Source organism: Dipodomys ordii, unplaced genomic scaffold (assembly GCF_000151885.1).
Source record: "Dipodomys ordii isolate 6190 unplaced genomic scaffold, Dord_2.0 Scaffold20, whole genome shotgun sequence".
Lineage (NCBI taxonomy): Eukaryota > Metazoa > Chordata > Mammalia > Rodentia > Heteromyidae > Dipodomys > Dipodomys ordii.
Genome location: NW_012267236.1, coordinates 10,080,293 through 10,106,571, shown reverse-complemented (window position 1 = coordinate 10,106,571; position 26,279 = coordinate 10,080,293). Strand labels below are relative to the sequence as shown.

General features: G+C 38.4%; 1 protein-coding gene across 1 annotated transcript in view; it reads left to right on the top strand.

Moving 5' to 3' along the window:
* Ncoa1 (nuclear receptor coactivator 1) overlaps nucleotides 1–26,279 on the top strand; it is a 155,777-nt gene that overhangs the window by 110,417 nt on the left and 19,081 nt on the right. Inside the window, 6 exon segments of the mRNA XM_013013652.1 lie at nucleotides 1,429–1,609; nucleotides 13,635–13,752; nucleotides 14,933–15,101; nucleotides 16,429–16,743; nucleotides 19,955–20,056; nucleotides 22,460–22,862. Of these exon segments, the coding sequence (XP_012869106.1) occupies nucleotides 1,429–1,609; nucleotides 13,635–13,752; nucleotides 14,933–15,101; nucleotides 16,429–16,743; nucleotides 19,955–20,056; nucleotides 22,460–22,862 (1,288 nt within the window).

The window sequence follows — 26,279 nt, the reverse complement described above, 5'->3', positions numbered from 1 at the left end:
TAAAATGAAGGCCAGTTTTAGTTTGTGTGTAACTTCAGATATATTTATTGTTGTTGCTGGTACTGGGATTTAAACTCTTAGTCTTGAGTTTACACTTCACGTTTCTATCTAGCACTCTGTCACTTGAGACAAGCCTCCACTTGTGGCTTTTTGTTGGTTATTTGGAGATAAGAATCTCATGGGCTTTTCTGCCGGGGCTTGCTTCCAATCACAGTCATCAGATCTGAGTAGCTAAGGGCTTTATTACTTATCTTTCTAATAGGGTCTCACATCTATACCAGAGCTGACCTCAAGTACCATTGCCCTTTCTTAAGCCTTTCATATGTTGGGATGACAGGTGCATGCATGCTACTAAACCTAAATTTTATTGCTTGAGACCTGGGCTTTCTCAGACTACTTTCCAATTTTTGCCTCTCCAATAGCCAGAATTACAGACTTGAGCCACCACACCTGACTTTTTTGGGGGAGGGGGTCATGGGGCTTGAACTCAGGGGTTGGGCACTGTCTCTGACCTCTTTTACTCAAGGCTAGCACTCTACCACTTGAGCCACAGGGCCACTTCTGGTTTTCTGGTTGTTAATTGGTGACAAGAGTCGCATGAGCTTTTCTGCCTGGGCTGGCTTTGAACTACAATCCTCAGATCTTATCTTCCTGAGTAGCTAGGATTACAGGTGTGAGCCACCAACACCTAGCTGCCTTACTATTTTTAAACTGTTTCATAGCCTTTTTAAATTATAAAAAGGTATATTAATGTAAAATTTGCTTAAATCACTTTTCAGACTTGAAAACAGGAAAAAAAAATCACTCAATGCCATCATAGCATAGTACTTGTAACATTTCTTTCCAAGCCAGGCGTGTGTGTGTGTGTGTGTGTGTGTGTGTGTGTGTGTGCCAGGCGTGTGTGTGCCAGGCATGTGTGTGTGTGTGTTTTGTGGGGCTTGAACTCTAAGTCTGGGTGCTGTCCTGAGCTCTTCAGCTCAAGGCGAATGCTCTACCACTTGAGCCACATCGCCACTTCAGTTTTCTGGTGGTTTATTAGAGATAAGAGTTTCACAGACTTTCTTGCCCAGGCTGGCTTTGAACCATGATCCTCAGATCTCAGCCTCCTGAGTAGCTGGGATTACAGGCCTGAGCTACCAGCACCCAGCTCAATCCAGGCTTTTTTTCTATATGCAAATTTTATGCCATGAAATAATAAATACTGTCTGTATGTTATAGCTTGTAGTATGTTACTCTTATAAGCATCAGCTTACAGTATTTTTTGATGAAATAATAGATCAGGTAATTTCAGAGACATCTAATCATTTTAATTATGTCTTTATTCTCTTGGTTTTATTTGGGTCATCAAGTTTAAAGGAATAAATTCTTTCTTCAGTTGCTTTCTGGAATGTATGTGAAATATCCACTGTCTTTGGTTTCCCTTCTTAGTTTACGGCTGAACTCGACCAGTTTGATCAGTTGCTGCCCACGCTGGAGAAGGCAGCACAGTTGCCAACCTTGTGTGAAACAGACAGGATGGATGGTGCAGCTTCCAATGTCAACATCAAGTCAGAGATCCTGCCAGCTTCACTTCAGTCCACCACTGTCAGGCCCACGTCCAGGCTAAACAGTATGTGCTGGGGACCACACTTTACCTTAAATGCTTAGTGATACCGAGGCTTAGCACTTACTTGGTCTCTCACCATCATTGCCAAAATCTTTCATTGTGAATGAAGTATCTTTTTATTTTGCCACTGTAAAAATATAGTTCTAGTCAAATATATGCATTTATGTATAATACTCAATTGAAATTAATGATGAGGAGAACAGTTTTATGTTCTTACCCAAATTGTACCATTACAAAACATTTAAAATATATTAACATTACAAAACATTTATAAATATATTAATAATTGTCCCATTACAAAACATTTATAAATATATTAATATCGTATTAGGACAGATTATATTTCCCAAATAGCCTTGACAATTAGTTTTAGGAGTTGTAAAAAGAAAGATCCTATATTAAAATAACCTGGCAAATGCTTCTTCCTGTACAGTTTGCTATTAAAGTTTTATGTTACTTTTAAAGGATTTGAAAGACCCTGAATTAAAGAAATCAGTTTGTGCCTGGCACCAGTGGCTCATGCCTGCAGTCCTCAGGAGGCTGAGATCTGAGAATTGCAGTTTGAGGCCAGCCTGGGCAGGAAAATCTGTGAAACTTTCATCTCCAGTAAACTCCTCAAAAAAAGCCAAAAGTGGCCCTGTAGCTCAAGTGGTAGAGCACTAACCATGAACAAAGAAGCTCAGGGAAAGCACCTAAACCCAGAGTTCAAGTCCCAGGACAGGCATAAAAAAAAAAAAATTTAGTTTGTATTTTTGTAAGCTAGCATTTTTCAAACTTTTTGGTCATAGAGTTCCTTTTAGAATGTTTTTCTTTTTTTCTAATTTTTTATTGTTATTATAAAGGTGATATATATAAATGGGTTGCAGTTATGTAAGTCAGGTAAAGAGTACATTTCTATTTGGATAACAATTTCTATTATATTTTCTAGGGAAAAAGTTCTCTGTGGAATATTATTAAGGGGACCACTTGTTAAAATATATCATTGTTCTTACCCAAATAGCAGTTTTCTGTTTAAGAGATCATCTAATATTATAATAGAATACTTCATACTTATGAACCTAGGACTGTCAGTTTTTTTAATCCATCAGTTTCTAAATTGAAAGAATTAGTGATAGCCAGTGCCCTGTAGCTCACGCCTGTAATCCTAGCTTCTCAGGAGGCTGAGATCTGAAGATTGTGGTTCAAAGCCAGCCCAGGCAGAAAAGTCCAGGAGACTCTTTTTTTTGGGGGGGAAGGGGTGTTCCGGTCGTGGGGCCTGAACTCTGGGCCTGGGTGCTGTCCCTTAGCTCTTCAGCTCAAGGCTAGCGCTCTACCACTTGAGCCACAGTGCCACTTCCGGCTTTTTTCTTTTTTTGCTTATGTGGTGCTGAGGAATCGAACCCAGGGCCTCAGGCATGCAAGGCAAGCTCTCTACCACTGAGCCACCTTCCCAGCCCCAAGTCCAGGAGCCTCTTATCTCCAATAAACCACTTAGAAAACTGGAAGTGGCGCTGGCTCAAGTGGTAGACACTCACCTGGCCCAGAGTTCAAGCCCCACAACCACCACCAACAACAACAAATTAATGGTAATTAATCTGTTAATTAATGGTGATTTTGAAACCAAAGGAAACTAATCAACCAACTTTCAGAAATGTGTTTGGGTTTTTTAGCCTTAGTGCTCTGCTGATGGGATCTAATACGACTCTTCATTGATTCATTGATTCAGTCTTACTGGAGATTTTAGCTGTCATGACCCAGTTTCTGAAAGTTCACCAAGATTTCCAGGCTGTTATGAAGAATCTTGAGTTTTTCTCTGACATTTTTGGAGGGTAATATATATATATATTTTTTTTTCTTTTCTTTTCTTTTTGGTCAGTTGTGGGGCTTGAACTCTGGGCCTGGGTGCTTTCCCTCAGCTCTTCACTACAAGGCAAGCACTCTAACACTTGAGCCCAGTGCCACTTCCAGTTTTCTAAATGATTTATTGGAGCTAAGAGTCTCATGGACTTTCTTGCCCAGCCTGGCTTTTAACCACAATCCTCAGGTTTCAGCCTCCTGAGTAGCTAGGATTATAGGCATAAGCCACTGGTGCCTGGCTGGAGGCAGTATTTTAGCTGGCCAAAACACAAGAAGCGGAGAACAGTCAGGACCTAGATTCAAGTCTCAAATTCTTCATTTATTAATATCAAAGAAATGAATTTTCTGGTCCCCATTCTTTCTTTCCCTTTCTCCTTCTCTCCCCCTCTTTCTCTTGATCTCTATCTCTGTCTCTCTCTGTCTCTGTCTTTGTCTCTTTCTGTCTCTCTCTCTTTCTCTCTCTCTCTCTCTGTCTCTCTCTTCCTCCCCCCTCTCTGGAGAGATCTCAGGAGACTGAAATTATGAAATTCTTGGTTCAAAGCCAGCCCAAGCAGCAAAGTCTGAGACTCTACCTCCAAGTAACCACCAAAAAGCCAGAAGTAGAACAGAGGGTCAAGTGGTAGAGCACCAGCCTTGAGCAGAAAAACTAAGGGACAGAAGTCCAGGCTCTAAGTTCAAATCTCAGTACCAGCATAGGGTCAAGTGGTAGAGCACCAGCCTTGAGCAAAAAAACTAAGGGACAGAAGTCCAGGCTCTAAGTTCAAATCTCAGTACCAGCATAGCAAAACAAAACTTAAAAAACACTTAAATATGGGCAAATGATCTGAACAAACACCCCTGCAGCGAAGATGTATGTATAGAAAATATGCATGTGAGGGCTGGGAATGTGGCTTAGTGGTAAAGTGCTTGCCTAGCATGCATGAAGCCCTAGGTTCGATTCCTTAGTACTACATAATCTGAAAAGGCCAGAGTGGCACTGTGGCTCAAGTGGTAGAGTGCTAGCTTTGAGCAACATTTGCTCAGGACAATGCCTAGGCCCTGAGTTCAAACCCCAGGACTGGCAAAAAAAGAAAGAAAGAAAATATGCATGTGAAAAGATGCCCTACATCATCGCATTTGAAAATTATTAATTTAATAGCTTCTATTATAATGGCTAAAATTACAATATACTCCCTGTGGTCAGGATATAGAACTCTCATTGGTTGTGGGTGAAGATATTATACCCACTTTGGAAGACAGTCAGTCCATTCTTAGTACTCTAAACATACTCTTGCCATGTGGTTCAGCAGTCATCTTCTTCAATGTACACCCAAAAGGGTTGAAAATCTGTTTGTACACTAAAACCTGCGTATAGTGTTTGTTGTGGCAGCTTTATTCACAACTACCAAAACTTGGAAACTGACATGACACAAAAAGACATTGCTGACAAGAAGCTTGTCTGGAAAGGCTTCAACACTTTTCTGGAAAATCGAAACTGTCAGGATAGGAAAAAGATCAGTGGTTGTCCCCTGATTGTCAAAGGAAAGGATAAATAGTGGGAGCAAAAGGGACTTGTGAGTATCATATTGTTCTGCAGTATTAGTCTGTAATGGTGAATACTGCCACTTTACCTTTGTAAAAACCCCTGTAAAATATAGAACAAAAACAGTGAACTAATACAAATCTGATAGAAACAGGCCAATCTAAACAAATGGGCAATGGTTTTGCTTGGTTGGTATTTTTTGTCAGTCATGGGGCTTGAACTCAGGGCCTAGGTACTGTCCATGAGCTCTTTCACTTAAGGCTAGCACTCTACCACTTTGAACCACAGCTCCACTTCTGGTTTTTTGGTGGTTAATTGAAGGTAAGAGTCTCTCAAGGACTTTCCTGCCCAGCTGGCTTTGAGCCTCTCCTGCCTGGGCATTGAAACATGATCCTCAGATTTCAGCTTCCTGATTAGCTAGTATTATAGGTATGAGCACCCAGCACCTGGTGCACAAAGAATTTTAAAAGACAAGTCATGAAAAAGGATAAAAAATGACCAATCAACATATTTCCTTGTTCATCAACAAGGAAATGCAAGCTAAACTCACTCCTGTAATCCTAGCTACTCAAGAGGATGAGATCTGGAGAATCTCCATTCAGAGCCAGCCAACAGGAAAGTCACCGTTCTGTTTCTAATTAACAAGCATACAGCCAGGCTGGAAGCATGGGTAAAGTTGTGGAGTGCTAGCTGCAAACAAGCTGAGCCGGAAGGTGAGGCACTGAGTTCAAGTCCTTGAACCAAGTTTAAAATAAGAAGAAAAGAAAGGGTTAAAAATGCAAATTTAAGTTATAGTACAAGCCTAGAACAATAGCTTATGTTTATAATCCCAGCTATTCAGTTGTAGGAGATTAGGAAGATAGCAGTTTGAGGCCATTTGTACTTTGGAGAAGTGTCAGGTTCATTCATTCACTAATTGATTGTGTTGTTTGTTCTTTTACTGTGTAATTTTTTTTGAGTTCTTTATTCTGGACCTGAAACCCCTTCCAGATGAATAGCTGGCAAAGATTTGCTCCCATCTGGAGGCTGTCTCTTCACTCTGTTAATGGTTTTCTTTCCTGTGCAGCTTTTAATTTGATGCAATCCCATTTGTCAGTTTCGCTATTATCTTCTGAGTTTTTGGAGACCAATTCAGAAACTGTTGCCTGAGCCTGTTTCTTGAAGTGTTTTCCTTAAGTCTTCCTCTAGCAGTTTCAAAAGTTCATGTTTTACGTTGCCTTTGTTTCAGCTGTAGATGTTTTCCTGTTTCTTTTCCTTTTGAGCCTTTTCACTGATACTTTTGGAGAAAGACAAAAATACAGGTGTTAAATCTGCCATATTGAACCAGAATATTTCCTTAGGTCCACTTACATATGCAAAAATTAAAGTTTAGAGAATTAAAGGCGGAATTCTCTCTGTCTCTTTCTGTCACTTTAGCCATCTATGTAGAGATTTACTTTCTTGAACGATTTGTAGACTGAAGAATTTTTAAAAATATTTAAAGATTAGCGTCCTAAAACTATTGTTACTACATTCTGTGAATATAAACATTCTTTGATTAAAATACTATTATTAATTAATTTATTTTTGCATAGAACTGAAGAAATTTATTTTTACAGATTCCAGAGCAATGATGGAAATCTGAAGGAAGGCCTCAGGGAGTTTAGCCAGTGAATGAGGAAAGAGGAGAATGTGCCATTAATTCCATTACAATAAAATGCTGTGTACCTATAAAATTGAGTTTCAGCATGGCCATTCATGCTTATAATCCTAAATCATCAGGGGGCTGTGATCAGGAGGATCACTGTTGAGGCTAGCCTATGCACAAAAGTTGGCAAGACTTCATCTCTACTAATAAAAACCTGGACCTGGTAGCACACATCTGTTGTCCCAGCTATGCATGAACTGTAAACAGATTGTGATTGAGGCCAGACTGGGCATAAATAAGCCTAAGACATTATTTTTTGAAAACAAAAGGACTAGGGGTGTGAGGTTGTATATACAACACTTTTAGTTCTTAAAAATAATCCAGCCAGGGCTGGGAAGGTGGCTCAGTGGTAGAGCGCTTGCCTTGCATGCCTGAGGCCCTGGGTTCAATTCCTCAGCACCACATAAGCAAAAAGAAAAAAGCCAGAAGTGGCACTGTGGCTCAAGTGGTAGAGTGCTAGCTTTGGGCTGAAGAGCTGAGGGTCAGCGCCCAGGCCCAGAGTTCAGGCCCCACAACCGGACCCAAAAAAAAAAAATCCAGCCAGATGCCAGTTGTTCACACCTGTAATCCTAGCTACTCCTAGATCCTCAGATCTGGGCTCACTCTGACCCAAGATCCTCAGATCTTGGGAAAGCATGTGAAACTCTTATCTCCAATTAACCACCAGAAAACCGGAAGTGGTGCTGTGGCTCAATTGCTGAAGGATAGAGACCAGGCCTAGAGTTCAACCCTCATGACCAAAAAAAATTAAAATAAAATAAATCCATTTTAAGACCCTTGTTTTAGAGGTTATATATAGTAAGGGATTTTGTTTTGTTTTGGTAATTAAGATATTCGCAGACATGTGTATTCTGTGTAACACACAAAAAAAGGATAGGTAATAAAAAAATCTCTTCCTCTTAGAAGCAGTGTTATTTTTTTTGGGGGGGGGGTCTGGTCATGGGGCTTGAACTCTGGGCCTGGGCGCTGTCCCTCAGCTCTTCAGCTCAAGGCTAGCACTCTACCACTTGAGCCACAGCGCCACTTCTGGCTTTTTTCTTTTTGCTTATGTGGTGCTGAGGAATCGAACCCAGGTCCTCAGGCATGCATGCAAGGCAAGCGCTCTACCACTGAGCCACCTTCCCAGCCCAAGCAGTGTTATTTGTTTTACCACTAAAATTATGTAACATAGGATCCCCTCCCCCCTTTTAAAATACAAATAGCATCCTATCTACATTTACTATTGTATATCTTAATCCTTTTCATTTGGATGCTATGTAAGCACAGAAAGAGCTTTATTTTCTTTCTATCTTGTATTTTTTATATCTTTACCAGAATTTGCTTAACCAGCTGAATAATGCTTAGTATCTTTGTTAATAATTTGCCAAATATGAAATTGTCTGGCATAAAGTTCTTAGTAGAAAGTCTAGTCAAAGGATTGATATATGAATGGATGGATGGATAAATGGGTATTATTGCTAAATGCTCCTCAGAAATTATACTACTTAATGTTTTTATTTCTTTGTATCCTGCTCAGTTCTTTGATTTATTTACTTTCTTACCTTTGTCAATCTGATAGGCTTTTTTCAAGTTTCTTAATGTAGGTTTTTAAAAATAATTTTATTGTTATTAGTCAGGTAATGAGTGCATTCATTTCTTGGACAATGTCTCCCCTTCCTTCATTTTCTCTTAGTTTCCCCTCCCATCCCTGTCCTCAAGTTGCATAATTCATTTCCCACATACTATATACTGAGTAGCACAATTGCATTTGTTCACCCTTCCTCCTTTCCTTTCTGTGCCCCCCCCAACTAATAAATGCAAAAAAATCCACCACCAACAGCAACAATAAAAATATGTTTTCATTTCCTGAAATTCGTTTCAATAAGTAGTATTTTAAATGTCCAGAGAAGTTATATCTTTGCGTTCCTCCCCTAGGGGTGTCCTCCTTTAGTCTGACTGTCTGTGAATGCCTAGAGTCCCATATAGGTTATCAGGTCCAATTGTATCTTAGATCTAACTTCCACATATGAGAGAAACCATGTGCCTTTTGTCTCTCTGAGCTTGGCTAACCTCACTTAACATCATTTGTTCCCTGGAAATCATATAATCTTATTCTTTCTGATGGATGAGTAAAATTCCATTGTGTATATATACCACATTCTTTTGACCCACTAATTTACTGTAGGGCAACTGGACTGTTTCCATAACTTGGCTATTGTGAATAGTGCAGCCGTGAACATGGATGTGCAAGTATCTTTACCATATCCTGCTTGTGATATTCTGGGTAAATGACCAAGAGTGGTATGGCTGGGTCATAGGGAAGTTCTATGTTTAGGTTTTTGAGGAACCTCCAGACTGCTGTCAAGCGTGATTATATTCCCCAACAGTACAGTAGAGTTCCTTTTTCCCCAAATCGTGGTCAGCATTTGTTAATTCTTGATGTTGGCCAATCTAACTGGGGTAAGATGGAATCTCAAAGTTGTTTTGATTTGCATTTCCTTTATGGCCAGGGATGTTGCGCATTTCCTCATGTGTCTATTTGCCTTTCTTTCATCTTCTGAGAAGACTCTCTTTAGCTCCTTTGCCCATTCATTGATTGGTTTATTTGGGGGATGTTAATTTTTTGAGCTCCTTGTATATTTTGGATATTAGGGCTTTGTTGGATATATTGTCAATGTAGGGTTAAGTTATATTTCTTTTATTCTGAATTAGGTCATTTGTCAATTACTTTATGTGACCTCTTCAGAGTCTCTATCTTTTAAGCTATTAGATTTTTATCTTACTGATTTATGGCAGTTTTTTACTTATAGAGTAATTGTCCTTTGTCTGCATCATTTTTTAAAATAAAACATTGTAAATGCTGTGCAGTTTCTGTTTCTAAAGGAAGTCCAAAAAGTTTGAAGTAGCTTTTAGAATAAAAACCTTTTTAGCTCGTTATTGGTGGCTCACATTTGTAATACTAGCTATTCAGGAAGCTGAGCTCTGAGGATCATTGTTCAAAGCCAGCCTGGGCAGAAAAAGTCCTTAAGAAGCTCATTTCCAATAAACTACTCAGAAAAGGCCACAAGTGGCGCTGTGGCTCCAGTGGTAGAATGCTAGCCTTGAGCACAAAAAGGCACAAAGAGCACAAAGAGGTGAATCTTCATTTTGAAAAAAAAATTGTTTTACTTTTTGAGACAGTTTTTGCTATAGCCTAAACTGGCCTCAGACTTTGGATCTTCCTCCTTCCTTCAGCAGGGATTATACGCATGCAATTCCATGACTATTCTATACAATTTAGCCTCTTAATATTTTTATATCAAGACTACTAAAATGGGACACTATGTACTATAACTTGTAATACTAGTAATTGGCAGTAGAGAGAAATATAAATGTTCTTAGACTCCAGAATAACTTTTTTTAGGTTTGTTTTCTTGAAAAGATTGGGATGAGGGATTAGCATGTGGAGCCCAGCAGTGAGACAGCTTTAGATAATCTTTAACCAACTTCCTGATTTAAACAACTGAAATTAAATGACTGCTTTCTAATTATCATCATTTTAGTTTGACTGCTTTGTGGGCTCTTTGTTTTTTTTGGATTTTTTTTGTCTTTGTTTTTTTGCCAGTCCTGAGCCCCTGGACTGGGCACTGTCCATGAGCTTTTTTTTGCTCAATGCTAGCACTCTTGAGCCATAGGGCCACTTCTGGCTTTTTTCTGTTTATGTGGTACTGAGGAATCGAACCCAGGGCTTCATGCATGCTAGGCAAGCACTGTTAGATTGTTTGGACTTTGCCAGAAAACCATGCAGACAGAGAACAAAGAAAGGTTTATTGCCGGGAAAGGGAAAGGGGTCAGTAAGACCCCTTCTCCCAAGGGACAAGTGAGAAGAAGCACCAGCTATTGTCTGAGGTGACCTACATAACCTAGGAGGGTTAAGATGGACTAGAAAGGGCTAGAAGGTGGAGACCCTGGTGTGGATGTGAGGGCCAGGGGCTTCACCATGGTGGACTAGGATTTGTGGCTGCTGTCCAAATAGTAGGTAAGGGGCCCTGCAGCTGCCCAGACCTGAAGGTCACTCTAAGGGACTCTTGTTGCCTTAAATGGTGATAGCTACCCCAGAGAAGTGCTATCTCAAAGCGAAGGGGGTTGGAGGCTGATTATTTACTGCCTTTACTAAATGGGCCCAGTGTTGCCTAGGAAGGGAGCATGCCAGGCTGTGGAGAGGGGAAGGAGCGTACTAAGCTAGGGAAGGGAGCTCATTGAGCTAACAAGCACTCTACCACTAAGCCACATTCCCAGCTCTGCTTTGTGTTTTTCAGAGTGGCACAGAATTTGCTTTGTGTATCACTTGTCATGGTAGAGATCAGTTTAATTGAAAGCTATAATTAAATGTATTTAGAAGCGAGTGTGTTGGGGATGGAAGCATGCCTCAAGAAGTAGTCTTAGCCTGGCAAGTAAGAGGCTGACTGAGTTCAATCCCAAGTACATTAAAAAAAAGAAAAAAAAAAGGAGGCTGAGCTCCAGTGGCTCATATCTGTTATCCTATCTACTCAGAAGGCTAAGATCTGAAGATCACATTTCAAAGCAAGCCCAGGCAGAAAAGTTCATAATATCTTATGTGGCTTAGTGGTTAGAGTGCTTGCCTAGCATGTATGAAGCCCTGGGTTCAATTCCTCAGTACCATATAAACAGAAAGGCTGGAAGGAGCTCTGTGGCTCAAGTGGTAGAGTTCTAGCCTAGAGCAAAATAAGCTCAGGGACAGTGCCCAGTTCAAAACCTAGGACTGGCAAAAACAAAACAAAACAAAAAACCTCTTATCTAGTCTCATTAATTACCAAAAAGCCAGAAATTGAATTGTGGCTCAACTCATAGAGTGCTAGCCTTGAGCACAAAAGCTCAGGGACAGCACCCAGGTCCTGAGTTCAACCCTCAGGACCAGCACAAAAAAAAAAGAAAAAGAAAAACTGTTTGTGTTCATATGGATTCCGATTTTTATTTATACTAAATATTGAATATATTTCACCTGCAAGTGATCTCATCATGTTTCTCATAGTTTTTCAGACTTCCTTAAATTATATTCTCTGTTAGACTAAGAAATCTACCTAAGTAAACTTTCACTTAAAATTCTAAAGCCTGGGGGCTGAGAAGGTGACTTAGTGGTAGAGTGCTTGCCTTGCATGCATGAGGCCTTGGGTTCAATTCCTCGGCACTACATAAGCAGAAAAGCCGGAAGTGGTGCTGTGGCTCAAGTGGTAGAGCGCTAGCCTTGAGCTGAAGAGCTGAGAGACAGTGCCTAGGCCCAGAGTTCAGGCCCATGACCGACCCAAAAAAAAAAAAATTCCAAGGCCTGGAATAGAGTGTAGCTTAATGATGGAGTACTTGCCTAGAGTACTTACCTTTTAAAAAAATTGTATTTATTAGTTAAGGCTGTTGTCACAAAACCCCACAAATTAGGAGGCGTAGACACAAGATGCTTATCTTGTCACAGTCTTGGAAGGCACAGAGTCCAATATCAAAGTGTCAGCTAGGGCAGTTTCCTCTAGAGCATCTTCTTGTCTTGGAGATGGCCACTTGCTCTCTGCATTGTATCCTAATCTTCTCTTCCTATAAAGACACTAATTACATTAGATTAGAGCTTATAGTAATGACCTATTCTAAATTCATTACCTCATTAAATTAGTATTGGGAGATTAGGGCATCCATATATAACTTGGGGAAGGGACAGAGTTTAGCCTCTAACAATAGTCACTTAATACATATTCATTCTAGAAATTACAAATAACTATTTTAAAGAGAAAAATAATCTAATCCTTACTAACAGTATCAGAAGATACTGATAGTAAGATATCAAGAAGACATGAGCCTCCCAGAACTTTTCTGTTGATATATATATATATATATATATGAAATTGTTTGTAAAAATCATATGAGCCTCCCAGAACTTTTTCTACTGATGTATATTAAATTGTTTCTAAAAATCAGTATCAGTATATTATCAATAGCTTATATCTTAATTCATTGATCAGTCCCTAAATTTCTGGAATTTATGTTATTTATATAATGCACTTAGTATAAATAGTTTAGAGATGATTATGAAGCTTTCAAAAACATCCTAAAGAAAATATTTCTAAAATGTACTTTACAAACCATATCCAACCTCTTTTTTTCAATTGAGTATCAAAACCAGGAGTGCGTATACTGTAATTATACAGCTTTCTTCTCAGGTTAGCAGCAGGTACCTCATCCATTTGCTTATTGCCTCAGACTGCTATGCCCCTTCATTTTTATTCCTGCCTTTTATGCAGTGTATTCTATCTTTTGCTTGCAGCTGTTATTTGTGGTGATGACCCTATCTCTACTACCACATAGTCTCATTAATGTACTATATACTGAAAAAGCAGTTAATAAAAATTATACTAAGCCAGGCGTTGGTGGCTCACGCCTGTCATCCTGGCTACTAAGGAGGCTGAGATCTGAGGATATCGGTTCAAAGCCAGCCCAGGCAGGAAAGTCCATAAAACTCTTATCTCCAATAACCACCAGAAAACCGGAAGTGGCACTGTAGCTCAAGTGGTAGAGTGCTCGCCTTGAGCTGAGGAGCTGAGGGACAGCGCCAAGGCCCACGACCAAAAAAAAAAAAAATTTTACTAATCTTTCAATAAGTTCTAACAAAGTCCTTGATTCTTCCAGGGGTGGACCTGGCCCAATAATCATATGACATATTAATAATGTTGTTTGGCCTGTCATGACATTATAATGTCCAAATGGCTTGTGGCAGAGTAAAAGGTTCTTCATTCCTATAACTTAACAGTAGATTTTTTTTTTGGTCCAGGAATTGTTTCTCACTTTCATTTTTCTTTTTATTATGTATGTCCACATTCTAGATAGTGTTTAAGCTTCTAAGTGACCTTTGTATCACTGAAGTAATATTTGACAGATAATTTTATTGTACTATCCAATAAATTACTTCTGAAAATATTGTCATTTTTCCTCCATCATGACATGACCTTTTCTTCTCCAATCAGGATTGCCTGAGCTAGAATTGGAAGCAATTGATAACCAGTTTGGACAACCAGGAACAGGCGGTCAGATTCCATGGGCAAATAATGCTGTGACACCTGTAAACCAGAGTAAACCAGAAGAGTAAGTAATATACTTTATATTTTATAAAGTATCAGATACAGCTTCTAAGTCAAAAACTGCTCTTCCAACTTGGATTGCAGTCTATAGTAGTATTTTCTGAGATATAAATTGATATAGATATTTAATAAAAGAGAGGTAAAGAAAAACACTGAATCAAGCTGATTCAGTTACTACACGACCACAAGGTTGTAATCACCAAGAGATTGATATGGTATGCTTTTATGGTTTTGTATTTCATCTGTTACTTTGCCTTAGTTACCATAATGTTTCCTGAGACCTGTGGATGAGTTGGCCCCATGACTATATTATATTTCCCTTTTAGTTATGTAATTATTTTGTCTAGCATTTCTCCTTACTGGAAAGAAAATACTTTTTACATATGCTTAATGTTCTTTTCTGATTAGAATTTAATTTTTAATTCAATTGGAAGCAATATTCCCTAGCACAGAATATAACTCATACCTGGCAAGTAAAGGAAGACTGGTTTTATTGAGTATGGTTGACAGCTTTAACTAAGAACTGGGTTTCCATCTGCCCCTCCTAAAGGAACATACTTTTTAATTTGTATATTCTATATATGCTAAGTTTTATATACCAAGTAATAGCACTTGGGATGGAGCTTCATATTTTCTCCATGAATCAATGAATAAGTGTTCTGCTTAACTGCTAGCGTGTTACTTTTTCAATTTGACTTTGTATTTGACAAGCATATCATGTTAATATGATTTGGTTATCTTTGAAAGTAAAATAATATGTAGTGGTTTTTATCCAATTATCAAAATGGTACCTACATAATAAGTATAATTTATAGAATAAATATATATATATATAATTATTTTTTCTGAGTTTTCAATTTTATTTTTTACTTTTATTAAAATATTTTAAAATATGTATTTGATTAAGTTTTCAGATTCTGTTTATAACTTAACATGAAGAACATGGAAACTGAGTTTAATGACTGCTAATAGAATGAAAACAATATTAAAACTACATACTGAGTGTTCTTTTACTTCCTCTACATTAAGTGTAGAATATTTCATTATATTTTACATTGCTAAATACTTCACCAAAGACTTTCTAGAATCAGATTTGTGCATAAGTGTGTGTGTATGTTTACATTCTTAAGACAATCAATCTTTGCTATATGAGTCTGAAACATTCTTATCTTTTGGTTCTATAGCCAGTGTATTAGTTCACAGTTAGATGAGCTTCTCTGTCCACCAACAACAGTGGAAGGAAGAAATGATGAGAAGGCTCTTCTGGAACAGCTGGTATCCTTCCTCAGTGGCAAAGATGAAACTGAGCTCGCTGAACTAGACAGAGCATTGGGAATTGACAAACTTGTTCAGGTATTCCTTACACTTGCTATTATGTAAATGAAGCCACTCTGAAAACCCAGACTTTCAAGGAAGATTTTTTTTGTATATATTTTTTATTGTAAAAATACTGTATAGAGGTGTTATACAAGGAAGCTTTTTCTGTATTATTTCTACTGTGATTTAGCTGTTTTACACTTTATGGAAGATATCAAAATATATAATAAATAATGGTCTTTAAAATAATAATATCAAGATAATTAGAGTTAGAAACAGTTAAAATTAGAGGAGACTCAGCTTTTCAGGAGCAGAATCTTACCTGTCTGGTTAGAATAGAATCCAGATTTGTACCATCACTAATTATTTTAGGACTTAATTTATTCTTCACTCATACTTGTCTTTTATCTATATTTCATGGTATTCCAACTTCCTGGTTAGCATTTTTCCAGACTGTGAGGTATTAAAATTACTTTCATACATCATTACCACCATTTTTTAAATGGAGAAGAGTGTAGAATACAAAGCATCTGGGTAAATAATGCTACAGAAAAACAATGAGTGTCTTCCTTTGTTTGAACTCTATTTCTTGTTGTTATAATAATCTATTAAAGTTTATTGGTTCTAATAGTAAAAATACCCTACTAGTCCCGTTGCTTGAACTCAAGGCCTGGCCACTGTCTCCCCTCAAGTCCAGCACTCTGCCAGTTGAGTCACAGCTCCACTTCCTGCTTTTTGATAGTTAATTGGAGATAAGAATCTCATGGACTTTCTTAGCTGGCAAACCATGATCCTCAAATCTCAGCCTCCTTAGTAGTTAGGCTTATAGGTATGAACCACTGGTGCCCAGCTTTGTAGTGAAATTCTTTTCAAACTTGTAGCTTCATTTAATTGACTTCAGACCTTTATTTTAATACATTTTTGTCTCTATTGGCAGTTAAGCATTGCAGTTAACTTGTTACTTTTTATCTTTTTAAGTAGTTGTACAAAGGAGTTTCAATTCACCATGTAATTTAGGAATATAAAAGATTCTGATTAAAGTACTGTTACATTTTATTTCATTTTCTGAACTTCAAAAGATTCTCAATGGGGTCACAATTTAACATGTCCATCTAAATATCCAGTGCCTGTGATCAGGCTCACCCCTTCCATCATTCTACTCCATTCCATCTGCATTCAATTAAATTTAAAAGCAACTTTCATAAATGATTCCTGAGTAAGCTTTAGAAGCGTGAGCTGAGAATGATAACGTTATGGTGACACTGTCTATTGATCACCTGCACTCAGATCCAGAGCTATAGAGGGACACATAACATTTATTGGCAGAAATTTATTTATAAAATATTCTGTCTTTTCTTAACAGGGGGGTGGATTAGATGTATTATCAGAGAGATTTCCACCCCAACAAGCAACACCACCTTTGATGATGGAAGAAAGACCCAACCTCTATTCCCAGCCTTACTCATCTCCTTCTCCTACTGCCAGTCTCCCTAGCCCTTTCCAAGGCATGGTCAGGCAGAAGCCCTCACTGGGGACTATGCCTGTTCAAGTAACACCTCCCCGAGGAGCTTTTTCACCCAGCATGGGCATGCAGCCCAGGCAAACTCTAAACAGACCTCCAGCTGCACCTAACCAACTTCGACTTCAGCTACAACAGCGGTTACAAGGACAACAGCAGGTGAGTGCCCTTCTTTTGCAGTGAGGACTTTTCTAAGATTTGTGCCAAAGCTCAGAAATAAGATAACTCAATTACTGTAATAAAGATGTCAGTCCTTTCCCGTAACCTTCATGGAAGGTTCAAAGAACCATCCATGGTCTTCTGTGGTAGGTATTAGTCTTCACTTACAGACTGCTGGTTCATAAAAGGTTCAAGACCTACAGGGTTTACAAAGTAGAGTAACAAGAGATATTGTCTGATTGTTGGAACAAAATAAAATTTATTTGTATTGTTTGAAATTGGTCGGATAGATGTCTAGTGATATTACTAGGAGAAGGACAAGAGTGCCTGGAAGTGGTAACTTAAATGTCTTATGACAAGAATGAGTAGATAGGACTGGGAATGTGGCTTAATGGTAGAGTGCTTGCCTAGCATGCATAAAGCCCTGGGTTCGATTCCTCAGTACCACATAAACAGAAAAAGCCAGAAGTAGTGCTGTGGCTCAAGTGGTAAAGCTTTAGCCTTGAGCATAGAGAGGCTTAGAGACAGAGCCCAGGCCCTGAGTTCAAGGCCCAGAACTGCCCCCACCCCCCAAAAAAGGATGAGTAGATATAGTGGTATTAATTATTTAAGATTGCATTAGCAGCAGATACAGAATCATCAAGGACCACAAAAGCAAATGATTTAATATGTCATCTCTCAGAGAATTACTGGGGCTGCAAATGCTGCTTCTTATTTTTGTAGCCATACTTGAATACTGGGTTTGGATTTGCTGATCTTTTATAAGCCTCCAAACTTTATATAGTACCATTAATCTAGGGATTTTTTTCATTGTATTCAGTATGTTGTAATTTTTGTAAAATAAACTTGACTTGTTTCAACTTCCATTCTTAGTCTTTTGAGTTTAGGAAATATGTAGGTGTTAGCAATTAGATTCCCTTTAACTTTTTTGTTTGCATTTTTATTTTTGAAGTGATTGTGAATATATTATCCAGTTCCACAGAGTTGGATAGTTGTAGTTTTTATATTTACACTGCATGAACTTTCTCAAAAAGTCATTTTGTTTTCTGATCGAATAAGTATGAGAGAATAAATGAAATTAGAATTTTAAGTTGAGTTATTTGGCAATGAGACATTTAATCTATGTTAAAGCTCCATGGGTTTTTGTTTTTGTCCCAGCCTGGAGGTTAGGGGATATAGCTCAAGTGGTAGAACCCTTGGAGACCCTCAGGTCAATCCCCAGTAAAAGTAAATAAAATCCAACTTGTCCTGGAACTTGCTGTATGGTCCAGGCTGGACTCAAACTCATGATCTTCCTGCCTCAGCCTCCTGAGTGCTAGCATCTAGTTGTGTGTGCCACTATACTTGGCTAGATTCTTTTGTAAGACTTTCTACTCTATATAATAAAATACATATATATATTTATAAAATTTATAAGTTATAAGGTACTTGTAATCATAAAATAGTCCAGAGCTAGGTGCAATAGCACAAGTCTATATTCCCAGTTATGCAGAGGATCAGTTGAGGCCAGGATTTTGAGAACAGCTGGTGCAACTTAAAGAGTCCTTGATACAGTTCAGTGGTAGAGCACTTACATAGCATGTGCAAGTCCTAGATTCAATCTTCATCTTTAATAATGATAAAAGGCTGGTGGCCTGTAATTCTAGCTACTCAGGAGGCTGAGATCTGAGGATCACGATTCAAAGACAGCCCAGGCAGAAAAGTCTGTGGGACTCTTATCTCCAATAAACCACTCAGAAAACTGAAAGTGGCACTGTGGCTCAAGTGGTACAGTGCTTGCCTTGCACTCGTTCAGCTTTCTTCCTCAGCTGGCACTATGCCAATTAAACCACATCCCCAGCCCAGCTTTTTGCTAGTTATTTTGGAGATGAAGACCTTTCTGTTTGAGCTGGCCTCCAACTGAAATCCTCTGGATCTCAGCCTCCTGAATAGCTAGAATTAAAAGCATGAGTTACCAATCTTTGGCTAAGAAAAATTTTAAGCTATAGGTAGTTTACAATTAAATCTTACTAAATGTGTGCTCGCTTTGGCAGCACATATACTAAATCTTACTAAATGCTTCTATGTTACCAGATAAAATAAAGACATACCTAGGGCCAAGAGTCCTAGCCTGATTTAGACTGGACTTCCAAACCATTGTTCCACAGAAGATTCTTCTGGAAGATGTTAATATTCATGAGTCAGAAAATAAGTTTATGATAAATGAATAGCATCATATATCCTCTTCTTAGAGATGCACAATATGCTTTGGCCAATTAAAGGCTCATAAAATTACTGCAGTAAATAACTCTATTTCACCTTGTGTAACCCATCATTTCCAATACTTCATACAGCACAGCATGCTATTTTCCTGGCACATCTATTAATATCCTGCAGAACAATGTTCTTTAGAGCACCAATTTGGGAAATGCTGGTCTGAAGTAATTACTTCTTCTAGTTAAATAAATAATCCATTTTCTCAGACCATTTGTTTCTTACATAATTCGCTCAAGCTAATGATATTATGTTGGATTTTCCCCAAATACATACCCAGAATACATAGTGCCTCAAAATTAGAATACCCTGCAAGTACCCTGTCTTCCCCTTTATCTTCCAGGCCTTTGGAGCTGTACCCTTATTTTGTACTTGCTTACTTTGCTTTGCTTTGCTTTGCTTTTTTTTTTTTTTTTTTTGCCAGTCCTAGGGCCTGGGCACTGTCCCTGAGCTTCTTTTTGCTCAAGGCTAGCTAGCACTCTATCACTTTGAGCCACAGCAACATTTCTGGCTTTTTCTGTTTATGTGGTACTGAGGAATCAAACCCAGGGCCAGATGCATGCTAGGCATACACTTTTCCACTAAGTCACATTCCCAGCCCGTATACTTGCTTTCTTATTTGCAATATTTTAAGACGTAAAATTGATGTTTTTAATTCCTCCTTTACTGTGCTTATCTGAAATAACTATTAAGGTGCCTTAAAAAGAACACTAAAGTACCTGAACATATATACATGTGCATAAATGCTCTGCCATATTTAGTGATCTGAAGGCAGATAATATTAGATAAATACTGGGAAATACTAGTCTTTTGACATATAAGCATAAGGAATGTTCGTAACCATTAACGCTAAAACCGTTTTTTTTTTGTAATGGATAAAAAGTTTGTGTACCTCTATGAGGCCATGCTATTTGTGTTTGCACAGGAATCTGATCTCTTCTGTTTCCATTTTTCCTAGTTGTTACACCAGAACCGGCAAGCAATCTTGAACCAGTTTGCAGCAGCTGCTCCTGTTGGCATCAACATGAGATCTAGCATGCAGCAACAAATTACACCCCAGGTAAAGCCAGGAATCCCAGAGTTGGTAGAGCCTCTCTAGCCCGAGAGGTGCCTATTAAAATACCCACTTGAGTGTCTTTGAAATGGCTTGTGAGCTGATCTTTAATGTGTATAGGATAGTTTTCTTCTAGAATGGATTAATAAACTATTCGTAATACCTGTTACTGCTGTTTGATCTGAAGCCAAAGATTCTTTTTCGTTTCATTTTTATTGTTGCCATTGTTGATCGGGTAGGAAATTTCTTACTGTTGTACTGAATGGCACCAGTAATAGGAAGCCTCTAACATGAAGCTGAGACTGGATCTGAAACTTGGTCAAACCCAGTCATATTGCTAAGCTGTCTTAATTATCCTGTACATACTGCTCAGTCTGAACATCAATATTTTCTAGTTTAAAAATTCTGAACCATTGGAACTTTACATTTAGAAAGAACTAAATGGAACTGGGCATGGTGGTACAAGCTATAATCCCAGCTCTTGGTAGGCAGAGGCATGAAGGTTCCAGAACAAGATCCTTTCTCAAAATAGAAAAAAAAGCCAGGCACTGATGGCTCACACCTATAACCCTAGCTACTCAGGAGGCATCATAGACATAATGTTGAAGCCGACAAAGGGATAATTCTGTATAATTCTACTTCTGTAAAGTTCAAGAAGAGACAAACAGTCTTGGTATAAACCATTGTCCGGTTTAGGAAAGTAGCTGATGGGAGAGGTTGGCTACAAAGGGAGAGAGAGAGTGTTCTGCCTTATGAAAATGTTTATCTTGATTGGATCATGCTTGCTAGCATGCAAAACTCATTGATAGCTGGACATTGGTGGCTCACACCTATAAACCTAGCTACTCAAGAGGGTGAGATCTGAAGATCTTGGTTTGAAGCCCACTCAGGCAGGAAGGCCCAAGACATTTTATCTCCAATTAACTACAAAAAGCCAGAAGTGGAGCTGTGGCTCAAGTGGTAGAACACTAGCCTTGAGCACAAAAACTTAGGGATAGCACCTAGGCCTGAGTTCAAGCCCCGTGACTGGCACCAAAAAACAAAACAAGAACTGGATGGCCTGATGATGATATCTAGTACCCTCTCACTTTATATTAGTGTTTTTGCTTCAACCACTTATTTATATTTCCTTAAACCAAGTTGATGTAAAAAAAAAAACTGAGCAATGAGATTTTAGAGAAGGGTCAAACAAAACTCTTCTTCATAAAATGGACTTAGGCAAATACACACAGCCAACAAATCAAAGAGGTAATGTTGACAGAGGCCACTAGTAAGCAGCAGATATTGATGTCTTCATGAGTCCAGACTTGGGATTCTGTGTCTTACAGATTATGTATCTCAGAGCTAGATAGAGCACACTCAGTGGCAAGTAGTTTGTGAGAACAGAAGAATACACTTCTAGTGTTCACATAACCATTAACTCTATTGGAAAACCATATTTTAGTTTCTTCCAGGTTGGACAATATCCAATTGAAAGTTTAATTTTAATGGAGCTATATTCTTTAATCAGATCCTCAGTCTGAACTGACATCTTCTGAAGGCTTTTATTGACATGCCATGTTGCTTTGCATGCTAAACTGAAAGTAATTTCAACCTAATTTGACTTCTCTTTCTTCACCCATAATGTCATGGTTATTAAAGCACTTATGCTAAGTCCTGGAGTATTCTTGTGCTGCATAATAACATAAAATAGCTATCTCCGTTTACTTCTATTTACTATCTTATTTTTAGTTAATTATATTCTTTTTAAATGATAATGTGTTAGGCATTGGATTCTGGATTTCTGTTTCTTCCCTTTCTTAACTGTATTTGTAGGGCTTTCTAATTGTAAAGCTACTGTTTATTGGAGATAATTTGGAAAATATAAGAAAGTATAATGAATAAAATCAAAATTGCTTATAATCAAATTCTTATTCATTACATAAAGTAGGATAAATGATCTCAGCAAGAAAATTCTCCATAGAAGAGCCACAGTTAATTTTTTTAAAATAAGAATATCTCCTGACAGTCTGTTGGATGGAAGTCATCAAGACATTTTCTTCCACTTCCTTATGGTTTTTATGTTTCTGTTAATAGTTTTCTTGGCTTGTATTATAAAACTAATTAATATATTGTTTGGCTTTTCTCACTTCTTTGGGGTTTGGACAACATTTAAGCAGTATAATGGTCAGATATTTTCTTTGCATTTCTCATTTACTTTTAACCTATAAAATGTCCTTAATTCATTTTCTCTCCTATGATTATTACTTAAGTTTTTTTTGTTCCTTTTGTGTTTGTTTCTTTTGTACTTTGATAATTTCTATATATTTCATTGCCCCAAGCAACCAGACTTGACCTTGTGAGCTTTCCAGAATAGGTAAGGATTATAATAACTTCAGTAAGTGAAGGTTTTTCTCTCCTCCTTTGTAGCCACCCCTGAATGCTCAGATGTTGGCACAGCGTCAGCGGGAGTTGTACAGTCAGCAGCACCGACAGAGACAGCTAATACAGCAGCAAAGAGCAATGCTCATGAGGCAACAAAGCTTTGGGAACAACCTCCCTCCCTCATCTGGACTGCCAGTTCAAATGGGGAACCCCCGTCTTCCTCAGGGTGCTCCACAGCAATTCTCCTATCCCCCAAACTATGGTACAAATCCAGGAACCCCACCGGCTTCTACTAGCCCGTTTTCTCAACTGGCAGCCAATCCTGAAGCATCCTTAGCTGGCCGCAGTGGCATGGTAAACAGAGGCATGGCAGGAAACATGGGAGGACAGTTTGGCACTGGCATCAGTCCTCAGATGCAGCAGCATGTCTTCCAGTATCCAGGATCAGGTATGTGTCTATGGGATACAAGTGTATGATGAACCTGTAGATGACAATCTCACCTCAGGTGTGTTTCCATTCACTGACAACCAGTCAGTGTGCTAAAGAGGTGAGGTGAGACATCCAAAGCTCCAGGCTGAGGTCAGACCACTAAATGGTTGAATGGTTTGAAGCTTATCTCTCTGTTATAGCTGAAATGATTAAATTAAAGGATTTATAAGGACTTATCTGGCTTTAAAAAATTTAACATTTTGTGTGCAAAGTATATTCTCCTGGTTTTGTTTTGTTTTTTTCACTTTCTCTTATGGATTACTATGAGATCTAATCTAATGAGAGTTCTATTCAGGTAATGGGTTTTAGTACATTAGCACAAAATTTTCATATCTTTTTTCCTTCGGGTTATTTTGGTTTTCATAGTTGATGTAAGGATAATCAGCCTTACCCAAGTGGCTCTGCGCATCCATGGCACTGCTTGGTGTCACAGTGAACATTGTCATTTCCGAAAGTTTATTTTCTTTTTTAATCTTTTATTTGTACTGTCTGTTTTCTACTCTTTATCCTAAGTAATATCTTTTCAAATTTTATTTTCTGCCACTTTGAGATTCTAACAAGTAATAGCAGAAATATGCATTTGACTAATCTACCTTGTTTATCCAGCATCTTATGCAAAGTCAGTGGCCAGTTCCTTAAAAAAATAAATCTCGGGCTGGGAAGGTGGCTCAGTGGTAGAGTGCTTGCCTTGCAAGTGTGAGGCCCTGGGTTCAAATCCTCAGCACCACATAAGCAGAAAAAGCTGGAAGTGGCGCTGTGGCTCAAGTGGTAGAGCACTAGCCTTGAACTGAAGAGCTGAGGGACAGCGCCCAGGCCCAGAGTTCAGGCCCCACGGCCAGCCAAAAAAAAAAAAAAATCTCTTGATTCAAAAGGAATAAATTTTAATACTGCTTAAGAATGAATTCTAGTTGAGCACTGGTGGCTTATGCCTATAATCCTCACCACTCAGGAGCTGAGATCTAAGGATCAAGGTTCAAAGGTCAGCCCAGGTAGGTAAAATTAACCACCGAAAGACAGAAATGAAGCTGTGGCTCAAGTAGAGCACTAGCCTTGAGCTAAAAAGCTCCGGGACAGTGCCCAGCTTCTGAATTCAAGCCCACAGGCACAAAAAAAAAAAAAAAAAAAAATTAGTGCCTGTGATCTTCAGTTATTCAGATTTGGAGATCAGAAAGACAAACCTAGCAAAAAGTAAACAATTTGAAAAATATAACAAAAAGTAAAAAGACTTGGAAGTATAACTAAAGTGGAAGAAAACTTGCCCTAGCAACTTCAAACCAGTACTACTTATAGAAAAATTACTGTTTTATGGAAAGAATAGTAACATTAAAAGATGCAGAGTTTTTAATTTCTCCTACAACTTACTGTAAATTACAAATTTGAGCTGGACACTGGTGGCTCAAGCTGTAATCCTAGCTACTCAGGAGGCTGAGATTTGAGGATTGCTGTTTAAAGTCAGCACAGGCAAAAAAAAAAGTCTGTGAGACTCTTATCTCCAATAAACTAAAGCCAGAAGTGGCACTGTGGCTCAAGTGGTAGAGTGCTAGCCTTGAGCAAGAGAAGCAAAAGTAGGCCCAGAGTTCAAGCCTCAGGACCCCTCCCCCCTAAAAAAATCATAAATTTGTTCCAACATGACCAGTAGTCTAGAGGGCTTCAACATCAGGTTTTAAATTGTTACAGATTAGGGGCTGGGAAGGTGGCTCAGTGGTAGAGTGTTTGCCTTGCATGCATGAGACCCTGGGGTCTATTCCTCAGCACCACATAAGCAGAAAAAGCCAGAAATGGTGATGTGGCTCTCGTGGTAGAGTGCTAACCTTAAGCTGAAGAGCTGAGGGACAACACCCAGGCCCAGAGTTCAGGCCCCAAGACTGATAAAAAAAAAAAAAAATTGTTATGGATTCAAGTTCTGGCCTTTTCAAAAAACAAAGTAACTATTTTAGTTTAAGGAAGTACAGATGTAAAGATTCTGTGACTCTTGTTGCTTTTGTACTACTTTTGCCAAAATAATTGCCAGTAGAACTAAGATATGTATGTCCCAACATGTTGCTTAAATGCCATGTGAGCCTGACCCTGCCCACCCGCTTCTTTTTTAATCTTTAAGTAATTGCACAAAGGAGTTACCATTAAACAAAGCAGTTTATGAATGTAGTGCTGAGTCTTGAACTCAGACGCTGAGCGCTGGCCTTGAGCTTCTTTGGCTCAAAGCTAGCACTACATTCATGGTTGTTGTAGAAACTCCATTGTTTGTCAAGCCAAATATTTATTTTTAACCTCTGGTAGACAAACTTTTAGGCTAATCCCTTTACTAATGGATGACAATGAAACCAAACAGAGAGTATTTAAGACAGTAAAACTGCGGGTGCTGGTGGCTCACACCTGTAATCCTAGCTACTCAGGAGGCTGAGATCTGAGGATCGCGGTTCAAAGCCAGCCCCGGCAGGAAAGACTGTGAGACTCCTATCTCCAATAAACCAACCAGAAAACCAGAAGTGGCGTTGTAGCTCACATGGTAGAGTGCTCATCTTGAGCTGAAGAGCAGAGGGACAGAACCCAGGCCCAGAGTTCAAGCCCTATGACCGACAAAAAAAGAAAGAAAGAAAAAAAAAAAGACAGTAAAACTACTCTGATGATAATGGAATGGCTCATCTATAGGGTACAACGCAGGAGTCCATATAAACTATGGACTCTAGATAAAAATGATGTAACATGCTCACTATGGTGGGGGATATTGAGAATGGGGAACGCTGGGCTTGAGAAGAGGCAGAGGCAACATGAGAAATCTCTGTACTTCTAATGAATTTTGTTTTAAACTTTTTGCTTGGGCCCTGGTACTGGCTTGAACAAAACAAAACAAATCACCTGATAAAACAAGTTGTCTGACAAGGAAAAATGACCATTCACACATGGACAGTTGATGGAGGTGAAATCAGAAAGAAATATAAAAAAATATGCCCATGTATTTATGGTCTCATTATCTTTTTATCTCTGGCTCTACAGAATAATATGCTCAATGTGGTATCTTTTCTCCCCTCCCATAGTTTTTCCAGAAATTATTTTATCACACAGTTAAAAATTTTACAAATAAATACTTTGAAGGACTACACCCTAAAATAAAATTTTACAAAGGCATACAGACATAGAAACTTGCTAGTAATAACAAGAGAAAGAAGCAGGTTAAAATAATTACAATTTTTTAAGGAAGATTTGAAAGAATTATACCAAATTATTGCAATCAAATGATGGTATTCTTTCTTCCGTGCCTTTATAACTTAAATGCCTTAAAAACATTTCAGTGTAAGATATATTTTCTTGGAGGAAAAAGGAATACAGGATGTTACAGCATAACAAAAATATAAAAGGGGACCTTTTTTTTATTTT